A 17,531-nucleotide genomic window follows, 5' to 3' on the forward strand; every position below is an offset into this window, starting at 1 on the left:
CTTAGTAACCTCAGACTGCCGTAAACGAACATCATTAGTGCCGACGTGGATAACAATCTTCGAAAATCTACGATTAGCATTAGCCAGCACTTTCAGGTTTGCTCTGATGTCGGGCGCCCTGGCCCCCGGAATACAGGTGACTATGGTTGCTGGTGTCTCTATGGGGGTTGCAATACGCACGTGTCGGAGCTGAGAATCTCCTATAACCAGAGCACTTACATTAACAGGCTTCTCAGCGGGTGGCTCACTGAGTGGGGAAAACCTGTTGGACACGTGCAACTGAGATGGTCGGTGCTTTTCCCTACGACTATGTCGCCGAGACGTCACCCAGTCGCCCCGCTGTGAGGACTCTAATGCCGGAGTCTGGGGTTCTGTACCTGAACTGCTGGCATTCGGGACTGCTACAGCTGAATCTAAGCCCTCACTAGTAGTAGTCTGTTCTAACGCCCGAATGCGCCCTTCTAACACTGAGATCTTCTCCGTTAGACTAACCACTAATCTACACTTATCACATGTAAAGTTATCACTAAACACGGAGAAGGAATAACTGAACATATTACACTCGGAACATGGATACAAAGCTCCTGCTGGGGCCATAGTAACAAAGTAATATACTTAGCTTTACAAGATGAGTTGGAGATGATGTTTATGTTGGATTCACCGGCGCTTCTGCTGGTAGTCACAGAAGAACGGCTTTAATTCCGGATGAAACAGGCGATGATAAGCTGGAATACAAAAACCACCAACCAAAGCAACACAAATGCGCTTCGTTCGGACAAAAGCGGCTGTAATTCTAAAGGAAAACGGTGTTATGCGCTGGTGTACAAAACAAATAAACGCGCTTCCTACGAACAGAAACGGTTATAACTCCCCACAAAACAGAGGTGTTTTAAGAGCTGAAATACAGAACACAACCAAACACAAACGCGCTTCGTGCGGACCGAAAACGGTTTTAATTCTGGATAATTATGATGTTTATGCGCTGAAGTACAAAAACAAACAAAACCGGCTTCGTTCGGATGCCGGTAGCAGAAGTTTCCTAGTTTCCAACACAGCACGAATTTACGTTAGTAAACACAAGCGCTTTTTTACGATAAACAAAATAAAACTAAAACTAAAAAACAATTATGCCCGCTAGATGGCGCCCAGCCGACCGGAGGCAACACTGAGTTTCGAACCGAGGAGAAACTCAGTGTTAGTGTGCAAGCGGAATATCCCGCTGTGCCACCTGGGTGCTGTATCACAGTATTTTTTAAGATTCTGACGGTTTCACGGTATATCACTGTATGTTTTTTTTTTTTTTGTATGACTGGGACTTTTTATGTCTTATTCTACTGTCATAAGTACATAAAATATAATAATTTTTAATTTCACTATGTATATAATGAAGGTTTTGAGTACTATAAACTTTACTTGGTTCCACAAAATGACACAATATATGATGAAATCAGTATGTGTGAAACAGTTGCAATAAATAAAATTTTTATTGTTTATTTAATATTTAAGTATTGTACAATTACTTAATTAGAAAAATTGTGTCCTTGTATATGTGGATTGTTACTGCATTTGTAATGACGTTGTTTGTAACAGCCGTGGCTCGACAACACCATACAGTATATAGTGTTTTAGTCTGTTCTAAACTGCTGACACGGCTCATTTCTTCAGCAGGTTCTTCTGGTGCATATTTGGTCTTCCTCTCTTCATTCTCCATCTGTTTTTGTTTATTTTTTTCACCATATAGAGGAAGCCTTTCTCATCTGTAAACACGGTCATGCTAATGCTACCTGGCTAACTCATGAGCTGTATCTAATCTGCACAACACTCCATAGCGCTTTTAGTGGCAAACAATATTATATTAGTATTTGCTGCCTACTGAAGCCTACATCTGTTGTATTAACTAGCTACGGAATGGCGATATTTAAAAAATCAATATACTGAATGTACTGTCATATCGCCCAGCACTAGTCTATATATTAAAGCTTTTTAGCATTTTTAGAGTAAGTGTATTTTTATAGTAGAGTTTTACCTTTAAACTGGACAAAATGCAAAGTATCTACATCAATTCTGTAATAAAAATAATGTTACATACAGATGTTGCTTGTACGCGTGTAGGAATAAGCTATTTATATACTGTACATATACTGTTGTTTGCACTACCACACACACTTGTGTATCAATATACAAATGTATGTAGTAGTGTATATAATGTATGGGAATGCTATTGTAGTGTATTGATGTGATGCAGGGTTTAATAAGTTTTTGGACAAAAACAGGAGTAGCTGTGGGCTAGCATGAGATTACTGCTCAGTTGTTTAGGAGGGTGATGACAATGAATGAAACCACGCCAGTGTCTGGTTGTTCTAGTATACAGAGCTCAGTGGCATCTGCTGGAGGGCAGAAGTTGAAAAAGTTTGTGTTTGCAATACCACATGTTTGCAATGCAATACCATAATATCCCTAACATTAAAACCATTTAGGTGCAGATTGCTTGACTGCAGTCGAATATTTCAGGTGACTTTGACGTGATTGAGCTGGTTAGCAGGGATGCGTCATTGTTATTATTATTAAATTTTATACAAAAAACACTTTGCACTAGGGCTGGGTATCGCCATTAATTTCACAAGGTCCCGATTCGATCTTCGATTTTTGATTTTCGATTCAATTTCGATTCAACACATTTAGGCATATTTGAGTTACATTAACAGGTTTTGTTTAAATATGTACAGATGTTCAGAGAACGAATGTGATAATTGTACAGTACAAAGAACACTCATTATTAAAAATATTTGTGTATTTTGTTTACATAAATAATTAATCCAAAACAGAAAACGGTAACATTCATTTTTTATTATTATTTTATATGTCTGACACGCTACAACATTGTAAATGTAATGTAAACATACACCTGGCTGTTGAACAGCTTATGCCAAGTTTACACTACACGACACTCTGATTAACACCTGGTCGCTGTAATGTTCACACTACACGACTGATCGGCGATGGGGGGTTTTACACTACACCATCTATCACCAGGGGGAATCACAGGCGAGCTTCTCTGGTCTCCAAAACTACATTTTGTCACGAAAACACACGTGAGAAGTGATGAAAGGTTTAATGATACCACGTCCAAACATGCACATCAATAAGTAGCGAGAGATCAAAGTTTGTGCGCTGATGAAATAAATGAATCTGAGTGGATTTGGCAACACGAGCTTGTTCTATAGAGAGTTGGAGGTTAATAAATATTTTGTTTTGTAGAGAACGATCAGGTCAGAAATACTGTAAAACTCGCGTGTGCTGATGTATTCTGATAGAAACTATATTGCGCTCCACCACCTGTTTACAACCTCGCCCCTGTGTTTCCCCTCGCTGTTTCTCACATTGATTGAGAGCCGAGTTTTGATCGCAGAGCGAACACAGAGTTCCTCCCGAATCCAGCACCGTGCAAAAAATTGTGTAGTGGTCATAACTTGAGCTTCTGCCATGCTAAACTGATGTGCAGGTCAGATCTCGTTGCATTAAAAACACACTGGCTGGTCACGAGAAATTAAAGGGGGTAACAGATTTCCGTGTGCACCGTAAAAAGGGGCATATTTAAAAGATCGATCTCGCGTTTATATGAATCGATATCGAATCGTTCAAATAAAGATTGATTAGAATCGAAAAATCGATTTTATAAACCCATTCCTACTTTGCACACATTAATTACTTATCAAAAAAAATTCATTGCAATTTATTTTGCAATCACAAAATAATCTGTATATGTGACTTTGAATAACTCAGTCTATTGTCTCGTCAAAAGGTCTAAAATTCTGTGGCTAATAGATTTTTTGCTGTTGAATTACAAGCATATTTGGCTTTTTTTCCAGGAAATATTACAGAGATTCTTAATTAGAAATGGTTGTTTGAGATACAAACAAAGGACTTAATGTTGGAACTTTTTAACCGCTTTTCAAATTTTTTCCCAAAAGTGTTGCAAACAAGGACTAAAACTCTGGTAGTTAACAGCAGTATCAGCTTTTTATTGTTTTTAGCACAGATTTGGAGATCTATCTAGTGGAACTCGTTCATGTTTAATTTCTGTTTCGTCATTTGTACAAATGGCAGCAGCAAGTATACACTGAAATGTGCATTGTGAGTTTTACAGACATTACTATTGTGATATGTAAAATTGAGCTCATTATCATAAATTACTCTCAAGATTCTTAACACATTGTTTGGCCTCCAAATTCATAGGTTCTAGGTAAGCATTTTATGTCGTTTGTGTCTTTTATCTGTTTAACTGCAGGAAATTGTATGACATCAACTTATTGACAAAGGATTCGTATTCGTATTGATATCACTTATGCAATTGAACAGTGACCTAATAGACTTGCCATCATTTGGTGCTAGGCATACAAAAAACTGAGTATCACCTGCATACTGATGATAACAAATGTTTTGCGTTTAGGCGGTGGTAGCATATACAGGTTAAATATCAATGGCCCCAAGATTGATCCTTGAGCACTCCATAGATAATTGCACAGATGCCCAGTGCATCATGGTAGTTACAGCCACTTAAATATCAAACCAGTCTAAGACAAAGTGAGACCCACCCAGTTTTAAACCTAGTCAGGTTAAATTTCATGATCAACAGTATCAAAAGCATTACTTAAATCCAACAGAACCAAAACAGTGATGCTACTCATGTCTCAGTTGTTTTTTAAAGCTGGTTGGCTAGATTAAAAATTGGCCTGTAATTATTAAGCACAGAGGTGTCAAGACTTCTATTCTTTAATAATGGCCTGATAACTACAGTACTAAGTATTTGTGAAAAGAGTCCCTGCAGTGACTGACTGACATTGTGCACAATATCTGCAGATAATGAGCCTAAACCAGTGAGTAGGCAAGGGATCAAGAGCACAAGTTAAAGGGTTTAGTGATAAAACTACATCTAAAAGTCAATTAGTTTAAAGTGTGACATGTTGCTGTTGGTAGGGCTATTATTTGGATTTTTAATCAGACCAACAGTGTTAGTGCTAAAATATCTTCTTCTTAAAAATCAGTGATCTTATTATTAAAAAATGTTTCAAACTACATTTAGCAGACAAGAGTAATTCTGGTCTAATTGGCTAACCCCCAAATGTCCATGTGTTGACCATGCAGTAACCTAAATGTAGGACCCTTAGAGTGAGCCCAGTTGTAAATTCCAACCATTTGAGTTTTCCAAGTTAAAACTTAATAAACGTGAAATGAAACATATTATTGTATATTTACATTTTTTACATTTTCAGCATTTAGCAGACGCTTTTATCCAAAGCGACTTACACAATGAGCAACTGAGAGTTAAGGGCCTTGCTCAGGGACCCAACAGTGGCAACCTTCTGTTTACTAGTCCAGTACCTTAACCACTGAGCTATCACTGGCCCCACTGGTATATATATTATATTATATATTATATATATATATATTGCAGTGTTTCCTCTAGAATTTTTTTTTAGCAGCGGTGGCAGGCACCCTCAACCCCCCACAAGAATAATGCAGAGCGCTGACATCTAAAGCTGCATGCAAAAATGCAAAAGCAACAAGGAAACAACAAACTTTTATGCTTTACACATCCAGGACTGAAGCAGTCAAGACCAGCTTTGTGATTTCTAAAAAAAAAAATCCAACAATAACAAATAACTGAAAACAGCAAATAAGGTCATTTATACAACAGGTAGTTCCGACCTTACAATCTGATTGGTTGAGAAGCGTTCTAACTGTGCTGATATTTGTGATAACAGCACGGCCTTTTCACACCACAACTGTATTACTCCGCTGACGCGTTGCCAGTAACGACAGCTTCATGCCCACAAACGCGCACGCAGGCGACACAGCCTTTTTTTCCCGATCACGTTTTAAATCCGTAAACTGATATACTAGATTGCGCACTGTGTAAGGATCATAAATCCGCGATCTGATACACAATCTAGCGCACTATGTAGGGAACATAAATCCGCGATCTGATACACAATCTACCGCACTGTGTAGGGAACATAAATCCGCGATCTGATACACAATCTAGCGCACTATGTAGGGAACATAAATCCGCGATCTGATACACAATCTAGCGCACTATGTAGGGAACATAAATCCGCGATCTGATACACAATCTAGTGCACTATGTAGGAAACTTTAATGTGTTTGTAACGCGAACAGTTAGCTTAATAGCCCAGTTAGCAGCTCCTAAGAGTTCTGTTATCACCCATAATCCTTTGGTGTGTGTGAGAGGTTTTTTATTTCTTTTTTTCCCTTCGGAGGTTCTTGCCTTCTTCTTGTTGTTGTTCTTACCTCCCTAAAATGAGTTTTTGCAACTTGGGATGTCTGCTATGTAGTGTTAAACTTTATATTCGTTGTGGAACTACGAACTTTTTGGCGGAAGGTATTGTCAATATTAAAGCATATTTAATATGAAATTCAGGGCTTCTTTGATTTATTTTCTTTCTTTCTTTTGTAAAAACTGTTGTATAAAAGTTTGCCTGCCGGCTCGTGCCTGCGACCGAATCACAGCCGTGATGTTATTCGCGATAACACACTCCCTCTCATGTTCTATTGCTTAATTAAAAAATAGCAATAGCAGTGTAGTGTATTTAAAACCTGCACTTTTTGTTCACACCTATTTTAAAGTTCAAATTATGATTAAATAGTGAAATAATGTTGATGTTTTTACTCTGTCTGCTTCTCATTTTCATTGCCTGATTGTAACATCTACTCTAAACATTGTCTTTTATATTGTTTACGTAATACTCAGTTTTACTGACTGTGTCGATGTTGTCGAGGTTGGCTTATACATATATACAACTGTGTGTCATCTGCATGGAAGTGGAAATTGATGCCATATTTATAAATAATTTGTCCTAATTGTAGTATGGCTGGGCGGTTTGACCAAAATTTTTATTACTGTATTTTTTAAGATTTTGACGGTTTCACGGTATGTTTTATTTTTTGTATGACTGGGACTTCTTATATGTCTGTGGCTGATTTTACTGTCATAAGTACATAGAATTAGGGCTGGCACCGATATTGGCCCAAATCACTGGATTGGATATCGGAAGGAAAAAAATGTGTAATCTGATCCGATACTGTTGCTTAATGTAAATAACACTTAATGTAAATAAGGCCATTCAGAAATTAAAACACACTGATCTACTTAAACTTTTAGCATTTTAAAAAATCATCTACTACTGCCACAACTAAAAACACTGTTTTACGGCATGTCGTCCAAAGTGTCTACAATTGAAAGATGTGGATGTCAATCAAACGCGATGAACCAATTAGAATTGACGCAGTGCTTGGTTGAGATTTTCCATTGAAGTTCTGTCACATTTTTTGATTTTTTTTAAATTAAAAACCAATGCGCGCATATTAAAAAACAGTGCTGGATTTTGAAAAGGACATCTGTGGCTAAACAGGAAACGGTGTAGTTCATAACACTAATGGATTAATTGTTGAGGATGTGAGAGATCTCCAAGCAAGGACAAGATAGATACATTTGTTTATTTTTTATTATTTAATTGTTTCATTTTTATTGTTTATAAATAATATTTTTTATCATTTACATTTACACTTTCAGCATTTAGCAGACGCTTTTATCCATCATTTATTTTATAATTTTTTCGCTGCCTCTTCAAGGTGTAGACTTGGGAGTTGACAGATCATGAATTTTACATTGAAATTATTTATTTATTAAATACAGATAAAGTTGCACTTTAAATTTTATTTTAAATGTTTGTATGGTGCTGTTAAACAAGTCAGAAATACTGCTAAATGTTCTGTGTGTAAAAGTTAAAATAAAAACAGCAGTTTTGCATAACTGATGTTGTAGGTTTTGTATTTATTCCTTTAAAATATTTGTTTCACAGTCTGAGCATTGTTATTTAGATAGCTAGTTTAACCATGGTGCTTTGAGACACGTATTATTACTGCTTAGTTGTTTGAGAGGAGAAATGACGGTATTGGATTGGTATCGGCAGATAATAAATTTGCGGTATCGGACATAAAAAGGGGTATTGAGCCAGCCCTACATAGAATATAAAACATTGTCATTTTGCCATGTATATAGTGAAGGTTTCGAGTACTATAAGGTTTGCTTCGCTGCTGACACAGCTCATTTCTTTGCTGTTTTTGTTTATTTTTTTACACCATATTGAGAAAACCTTTCTCATCTGTTAACACTGTTATGTTGGTGCTAGCTGGTTAACAATTGAGCTGTATCTAATCTGAACAGCGCTCCATAGTGCTTTTAGTGGTGAAGAATATTATATGATTTGCTGCCTATTGAAGCTTACAGCCGTTGTATTAGCTGTGCTACGGTATGGCTGTATTTGAAAAATCCATACCGAACAAGAAAATCAAAGACGGTATACCGAATGTACCATCGTACCACCCAGCTCTAAATTGTAGCATGTATAGTATTAATAATAGAGGTCCCAACACTGTTCCCTGTGGAATTTTCCAGTGGCTATGAGTGGCTCATAGCCTAGCCAATTTTCCAAGTGGCTAGGCTGTGAGACACCTACAATCCTAAATAAGAAAAGGTTGGGACAGTATGGAAAATCAAATAAAAACATTTACTTCAGTGTAGAGGTAATATGTTTTGTAATGTTTTTAATAATAGCTCATTTAAAAGTTCTTTATTAAATCTTTGTAATGTACAGTGGATTGAGAAGGTATTTGAACCCCTTGAGTTTAACACACGTTAATTTGTACTGTTATTTCATTTCTTTAATATAATTGCTATTTTTACCTATTAATTTACATGTAGTTATCCATAAAGATAAAGTAAAAATAAATAATAAAAGTTTTAAAAATTCATGTATTGTTAGTCTAGTTTTTGGTTAGGTTAGATTCTAGTTATTCTTGTTAGTTTTACCTTTATCCAATGGTTGTTTCAACTGACATACTAACTTTTTTCCAACCCTATGCAGCACAAGAAATGCAGACCTGAGGGCACACCCCCTGTGCGTGGAAAATACGGTGTATATTGTGAGATGGGGTTTGGCCGAGACTTGAGGAACTCCCATGAGGTCCTAATCAAGTTGCAGGACTGGGAACTGAAGCTGCTGGAAACAGTGAAGCGCTTCATGACACTTCGTGTAAAGAGTGACAAGGAGTATGCCTCACTCTTGTTCAACATAAGCCAGCAGGTTGACAAGCAAGACAACTGCACGCAGATTCACTACATAAGTACTGTCTCCAAGGTGACCATTTTAATTTTGACTTTTTTATGGTGGTATAAAACTAATTAAAGCATTTGTTACATACAGTGTCACGTGACTGCTATTATTTGACCTAACCATAAATATTTCTTGTTTCCCCTTTATATGTTTACTGTAAAACAATGTTTCTTAGGTGTTTTTAATGATAAAGCTTGGGCAAAAAAACTACCTAAACATGATACACATAAACTAAACTGTTAATAAGTCATGTATTATTTCTTATAAACAAGAAGACATACATGAAGAAATATACACCCTATGTAAGGATGAACACTCTAGACCTAATATATATATGTATTGTTATGGTACTGTATTTTTAGGCATGGAACCATATGGTACAACAGACAGAGCAACTGAGTAAGATCATGAGGTCGCATGCTGAGGAGCTGAACTCTGGCCCACTGCATCGCCTCACAATGATGATTAAAGATAAGCAGCAGGTAAAGAGGAGCTACCAGAGTATCCACCAGCAAATTGAGTCTGAGCTTAATAAGGTAGGTGCAGATATAACTTCTAGTTTTCTGAATATGGAATAGAACTGGACAACATGCACTACAAAGAATTTAGAAAGTATTCAACACCATTGTGCTGTGAATTTGAATGAAATTTTGATTGGACAAAATTTTATCTTTGAGGTAAATATAGTCACATGGGCAGAGGAGTACTTCAAAAAACCATTGTCACTTAACACAGTCTGTCTCTGCATCAAGAAGTGCAACCTGAAGCTCTGGTACACAAAGAAAAAGTCGTACATTAATTTTTTGCAGAAACAAGTAGTGTTCTCTGGCCCAAAGCTCATCTCAGATTGACCAAAGGACAGTAGAAACATGAGGAGATGAGTCCACTGTTCTGGAAAAACAAACGTCTAGTTCACAGTTCCCAAAACATTAAAAAAAAAGTTACATTAATAGTAAAGGAGATGGATCACAGGGGTAAACATGCCTCTTTCCCAAACTTTTTCTGAATGTGTTGCAGGCATTAAATTCTAATTGTGTCTGTGAAATAATTCTTTATTTACAAAATACAATTATGTTGATAAGGAAAAACATCTTTTTTGTACTTATATCAAAGGAATAAATATTCTAGAGAATGAACAAATGACAATTTATTCGCTTTATTGCATTTTCCAGAGCGTCCCAACATTTCTGAAATGGGATTTGTACCTTTACATTTTTGAACATTCATCTTTTTAAGAAGTATTTAGACCATTTGCTGTGGCACTTCAAATTGTGGACGGGGCACCCTATCTGCTTCATGAAGTATCTAAAATTTAGTTGTGTATATTTGTTTCAAATTACATTGACTGGACATGGTATGGATAGGCACATAGCTGGGTTGATAGGGGTCCATTGTCTGAACATAAAACAGGCTTTTAAGTCCAAGGAACTGTCTGGGGATTTTCCTGATCAATTTGTGGTACACCATTGATTAGGTACAGTATATAAAACAGTATCTATGTTTTTGAGTGTTCCCTGGACCACAGTGGCCTCAATAATGATAAAATTGCAAAGACGCTTGGCACAACCTTGGAAGGAACAGAGAGACTTTATAATTAGGGACAAATTAACTCATACAGGACCCTTCTTGAAGAAAACCTTCTCCAGTGTCCAAAACAAACTCTTGGGGTGATTGGTCAAAGACAAAACAACATTGGAGTTGCTTAAGGCCACGTTTCTAAATGTCATTGAGTTGCCCAGCCAAAGCCCAGACCCTTGCAACTGTAATAAATGTCAAAGGAGCTTCCACAAAGTATTCAATAAAGTTTCTAATCGAGTTCAAGTGTTTCAGCCACATCAGTGTAAATAGGTGTATGTGTACACCGATCAGCCATAACATTAAAACCACTTCCTTGTTTCTACATACATTGTCCATTTTATCAGCTTCACTTACCATATAGAAGCACTTTGTAGTTCTACAATTACTGACTGTAGTCCATCTGCGTCTCTGCATGCTTTGTTAGCCCCCTTTCATGCTGTTCTTCAATGGTCAGGACTCTCCCAGGACCACCACAGAGCAGGTAATATTTGGGTGGTGGATCATTCTCAGCACTGCAGTGACACTGACATGGTGGTGGTGTGTTAGTGTGTTTTGTGCTGGTATGAGTGGATAAGACACAGCAATGCTGATGGAGTTTTTAAACACCTCACTGTCACTGCTGGACTGAGAATAGTCCACCAACCAAAAATATCCAGCCAACAGCGCCCTGTGGGCAGCGTCCTGTGACCACTGATGAAGGTCTAGAAGATGACCAACTCAAACAGCCGCAATAGATGAGCGATCATCTTTGACTTTACATCTCAAGGTGGACCAACTAGGTAGGAGTGTCTAATAACTCCAGCAGTGCTGCTGTGTCTGATCCACTCATACCAGCACAATACACACACACCACCACCATGTCATTGTCACTGCAGTGTTGAGAATCATCCACCACCTAAATAATATCTACTCTGTGGTGGTCCTGTGGGGGTCCTGACCGTTGAAGAACAGGGTGAAAGCAGGCTAAAAGGTAGAAAAATAGATGGACTACAGTCAGTAATTGTAGAACTACAAAGTGCTCCTATATGGTAAGTGGAGCTGATAAAATGGACAGTGAGTGTAGAAACAAGGAGGTGGTTTTAATGTTATGGCTGATCAGTGTATATATTTTCTGCTTTATAATTTATATCCTGGCATGTTAAAAGAAGTTATGGACAGATGTCCATATTTTTGACCATATAGTGTATTGTGTTAATATTAAAATTGCATTCTTTCATTCTTTGCTTCTGCAGTGATTACAAAGTTGAGTTAAAACCATCAATACTAAATGAGTATCACTGTACAAATTTTTATCACTAACATTCAAAAAATTTGTGATAAAGTAACTTTTTTTTTTCTTAACTGTATTTACCATGTCATTAATATAATTGCTTTTAGTATCCAGAGGAAACCCTCATGAAAATAGGCAGAACATGCAAACGTTACAGACAGACGACATTTAAATCCAATTAAATCCAAGTATCTCCAATTTACCTTGCTTGCATGTCTTTGGACTGTGGGAGGAAACCAGAGCACCCGGAGTAAACCCACGCAGACACGGGGAGAACATGCAAACTCCACACACAAAGGACCCGGACTGCCCCACCTGGGAATCGAACCCAGGACCTTCTTGCTGTGAGGCGACTGTTCTACCCTCTGAGCCACCGTGCCGCCTGTTTGGTTTGTTTAATGTTGTTTATTGTTGCAGCATGGAGGTGCAGCAAGTGCTGTAGGGATATTTGTTTAATCCTTGTCTCTGGTCACTGTCACAGTAGTTTGGTTATTTGGTTTTTACCAACCCAAAATGCATTAGCTGCTCAAAATTGCCCTTAGGTGTGAGTGAGTGGATGGGTAAGTTGGTGATGCGCTTTGAGGAATTGGTGTCATGTTCAGGATGTATTCCTGCTCTGCAGGGATTTTAGGGTCATCTTCGGACCCACAGCAACCCTGATCAGGAAAAGTTGTTGATTTTTGTTGAGGAAAAAAGAAAGCTTAAAATCTTTTAAATTTTGGAACTTTAATGACACAGTGCATTTTCTTACAAAAGTATATACACTTGTGACTATATTAAAATACAAGTGTTGAATGTTACTGTTACTGTTGGATCGTGATCTAGGTGGGTGCTTTGTTTGCAGGTTACGAAAACTGACCTTGAAAAGCTGAAGACGACTTACAGACAGTTAAGTAAGGAGGCTCATTGTGCCAAAGAAAAATACAAGGAGGCAGTTGTAAAAGGTAAGGACCTCAGATTCATTACTATGAACTATTGGCACAACCTTATATTTATAGCAATTTTTTCAAAAACTTAAAATAAACATTCTTAGAAATCTCTTAAAAGTCTTAAAATAAAAATTCAAAAAAGACATTTGCATTAACCTAAAATTATTTTAACACAAAAATGCAAATATGCCGTATGCATTTTATCACCTACACTTTGATGAGTGCAGTGCAGCTCAGCATAGTGTATGGAGAGGACACACCCTGAGAGCACCCTTTTCTCATCTCTGTGCAGGTGCCACCAATCAGCCAGCAGAGGTTGTAATTGCATTAGTCATGGGAGAGAGACCCCATCCGACTTAATCCCGCCCACATCTGAACAACAGGCCAATCGTTGTTTATGTGGCCACTCAACCTCAGCCGATAGGCAGAGCTGAGATTCGATGCATTTTTTAATATGCAAAGAAAAAGCCAAACATTTGGTACAAAAGCAGCATCCACGAAAGGCTGCGTCTTTGAGGAGCAAAGATGAGCAGAAGATCAAAGTGTTTAAAAACATGAAAAAATGTTACTCGAAGTAAGATTGAAGGGGATTTGCATATTTCTCCTTTTATAGTGCATAATATCATTATGCTTCAAGGAATTTGGAATAGCTTTAATATGTAAAGGGCATGGGAGCAACACCCGTGATCTCTAATCCCTCAGACAACACATATACATAAATACATAAAGAACCAGTATTCATCAGTAGCTAATAAGGGATTACCTTGGGCAAACTTTTTTTAAGTACTACAATACGGAGTTACATTCACACATGCTACTTAAAACTTTACTGTGCAAAAAAGTCCAGAAGCAGCATTGAGGTTTTGGGATTGGGATTGACTGTCACACAGTGGAAACCTGTATTGCGGCCAGACATAATAATAATAATACATTTTATTTATAACGCACTTGAACATTTGAAAACAAATCTCAAAGTGCTACAGAAAAAAAGTAATATAAATCATCATGAAATATAAAACAAATATAAACATCATAGCATCATGAGACATACATCATAAAATCAGCAGTTAATTAAGAGTCATCAAATCTGGTAAAAAGAAACGTTTTTAGACCCTTTTTAAAATTCTCAATCGTCTGTGGTGCCCTCAGATGGTCGGGAAGGGCATTCCATAGATGAGGAGCAGCAGAACAGATTTATTCCTTAGAATAAACAAGCTTTCTCCGGGAGCCCCTGTGAATATAACGAGGACGGCGAAGGAGTCCAAGCTGTTTGATGACTAGAATACACGATGGAGTAGTGTAATTGTTGAACTTCATCAGCTGGTCAACGAAATAGTTCAACATTGTGCCGATCCCAGGAAAACTCACCCACCGTTCGCCACCAGCCGCAGACGCGATGCACAGTAGAAAGAACAAAAGTATCAAAAGAATAAATGAAAGTATCAAAAGTAACATAAAATGTATCATAAAGCTTAATACAACTTCAGTAAGCTTCAATAAGAGTCAGTAAGAAATTAAAACATTGATAAAAACACTGATAAAAACAGGTGGACTTGGATAAACTTGGAAAAGCGGCGAACAGACCACTCCAGCGTCCTCTCCTCTTTCTAAGTTTCAGTTCTGAGTTTTAGATAACTCGATGTAAGTACAAAGCCGATGGCGGCTCGGGGGAGGGAAGTCGGGGTTTAAGCATTACCATAGCTGTATATTGTAATCCAGAAATCACCGTTTCAGTATGTGAAGAGAAAAAAAAAAAAAAAAACAGACTAAAAACCGACCACATTGCAACACAAAAGTTAAAGATTAAGAATTATGAAGGTAGAGCAGCGGCCAAACGTGCCAGCGTCCGCATCTTTTAAAATTATCCAACACACGCCATAGTCATTTAGTATCCAACAGGGCGCTGAGATCATCTGATAAAAAAAAGAAATAGAGCAACAGGAGCGGTAGTGATCACAGGAGTGATCAGAAGATGAAAATTAAAAGAAAATTATGATACAAAATACAATAAAATATGGTAAAATACGTTAAAATACGGTAACGGTAGCGGCAGCCAAATGCACCTGCGTTCACCATCACCATGATAACCTAAAAATTATCAGTATTTCAGGTCTTTTTTGGAAGAAATGGATTGTGTGCTCTGGACGAAAAGGTCCACCCAGAGTATTATAAGTCCAAAACCAGGGTCTATCATGGTATGGGGTTGTGTCAGTGCTTTTTTAAATAATAGAAGGTAATTTACACTTCTGTGATGCAGCATTAATGCAAGAAGTACAGTACCAGTCAAAAGTTTGGACACACCTTCTTATTTAGTGGTTTTTCTTGATTTTTTAATTTTTTAATTTTTTTTAAATATGATTAAAAAAATTTGATGGTTTAAGTGGCTATAGCTGCAGATACATGTTCTGGTGCATCAGCTGGTGAGAATAGAATTATCATACACTTTGACCAGTTGATGGCCGTAGGTGGTTATACGATGTGTACAGGAGCTACCTTGACCTACCCCCACTTGATTGCGATGTGCGGGTAGTCAACAGCTAGTCAACAACGGCTGTTGTACCCTAGTCCAGCGGTCCCCAACCTTTTTTGCACCATGGACCGGTTTCATATAAGATATAATTTCACGGACTGGCGGGGGAGGGAGGATTTAATTATACTGCTCACAAATAATGTAGAATTAGCTTTTTTTCGCTGCAACGAGATGCTGCTTCCACCTAGTGGTGATATGAGACAATAACACCCGAAATATTAGCAGTGAAAACTGCTTTTCTAGCGATCTCTTTATTTATTCTTTCTGTGCGGCCCGGTAATAAATGACCCACGGATCGGTAGTTAGGGACCACTGCCCTAGTCGACACAGGGTACGTTGCATGGTCATGGCCGAAGTTGGCTTGGTCAGTGTTGCCCTCACATGGCTGATAGGTGTCAAGTCAAGTCAAATTTATTTGTATAGCGCTTTTTATAATGAACATTGTCTCAAAACAACTTTACAGAATCCAGGACCAACAGACCAAAAACCCCTGTTGAGCAAGCCGAGGGCAACAGTGGCAAGGAAAAACTCCCTTAAAAATAAAGGAAGAAAACTTGAGAGGGACTAGACTCAGGAGGGATCCATCTTTCTTGTGTGACCTGGAGGATAATTTGAATAAATAGGATTTACACAAATCATACATACACAAAATTAAACAAAAAGTTATAACTAGTAAAAAATAATTGGAGTTCTTCATCATTTGTCTGTGATAAAGTCCGTAGTGAGTTCTTGACATTTTTGGTGCAAATAAGCCAGGTTTCCATCACATCTAGCAGGAGCAGCATTGTTGACACAGCAGTCTCGACGTGCAGTCTTTAACCTTGGGGTAAAACAACAGAAGATGTAGTTAAAATGTGAAATCATTAAGATTAAAATGTCAGTTTTGCAGAGAGTAGCTTTAGACTATGGCACCCCTAATTATTACAGAATAACTAAAAGGAAGAGCGAGCAGGTAGTGGGCAGCTCCGGTCCTAGAGGTCATAAATCAGGCGCAGCCAGAAGTCAACACGCAGCGCCAGCAGGAGGTGTAAATTAAGATAACAGAAATATCACAAATGATTGGCACAGCCTTACTGTACGTGTTCCAAAATGTAGCTATCATTTATATACAACCCCAAATCAGAAAAAGTTGGGACAGCATGGAAAATGCAAATAATAAAAAAACAGAGTTTCTTACCTTTACTTTTACTTTTATTTCATTGAAGACAGGATGAACCTGAGATATTTCATGTTTTGTCTGGTCAACTTTATTTCATTTATTAATAAACATCCATTTTTTGCTGGGACTAAAAGTTTGGACAGTAAAGCATTTACCACTTTGTAATGTTGCCATTCCTTTTCGCCACACTTAAAAGATGTTTTGGCACAGAGAATACCAAGCGATTAAGTGTTTCAGCTTTTATTTTGGCCCATTCTTCCTGCAAACACGTCTTAAGATGTGCAGCATTACAGGGTCGTCGTTGTCGCATTTTTTTGTTTGAAAATTCTCCACACATTCTCTATTGTGGACAGGTCAGGACTACAGGCAGGAAAAGTCCAGTACCCATGCCCTCTTCTTCCGCAGCCATACCTTTGTAATGTGTGCAGCATGTGGTTTTGCATTGTCTTGTTGAAAAATGCATGGACGTCCCTGGAAAAGATGACGTCTTGAAGGCAGCATATGTTGCTCCAAAATCTCAATGTACTTTTCTGCATTAATGCTGCCATCACAGAAGTGTAAATGACCTTTGCCAAGGGCACTGGCACAGCCCCATACCATACCATGACCCTGGCTTTTGGACTTGTTGCTGATAACAGTCTGGATGGTCCTTTTTGATGGTCTATCTCCCCAGTAGTCTCACCCCCTGCGCCCCTAAGCCCCGCCCCTGCAGCTACAGGTACAGATCAGTTTTGCAACACGCTGACTGAGATATTTGTTGCAAAACTCGTGGCGGGCAGATTTGAAACTGCTGCAAAGTTTTTATTCTCACATCAAAAATAAAAGTACAAATTTATTTTTTACAGGTACAAATCTTTTTTACAGTTAC

General features: G+C 37.9%; 1 protein-coding gene across 2 annotated transcripts in view; it reads left to right on the forward strand.

Annotated features, from left to right (window-relative positions):
- The window catches only part of fer (fer (fps/fes related) tyrosine kinase), a 75,666-nt gene that overhangs the window by 8,746 nt on the left and 49,389 nt on the right, over positions 1–17,531 (forward strand). For both annotated transcript variants that reach the window (XM_062988279.1, XM_062988280.1), the window contains exons 2-4: positions 8,949–9,221; positions 9,560–9,733; positions 12,890–12,989. In XM_062988279.1, the coding sequence (XP_062844349.1) occupies positions 9,012–9,221; positions 9,560–9,733; positions 12,890–12,989 (484 nt within the window). In that variant the 5' untranslated portion in view covers positions 8,949–9,011. The remainder of the gene's footprint in view (positions 1–8,948; positions 9,222–9,559; positions 9,734–12,889; positions 12,990–17,531) is intronic.

Source organism: Trichomycterus rosablanca, chromosome 26 (genome assembly GCF_030014385.1).
Source record: "Trichomycterus rosablanca isolate fTriRos1 chromosome 26, fTriRos1.hap1, whole genome shotgun sequence".
NCBI lineage: Eukaryota > Metazoa > Chordata > Actinopteri > Siluriformes > Trichomycteridae > Trichomycterus > Trichomycterus rosablanca.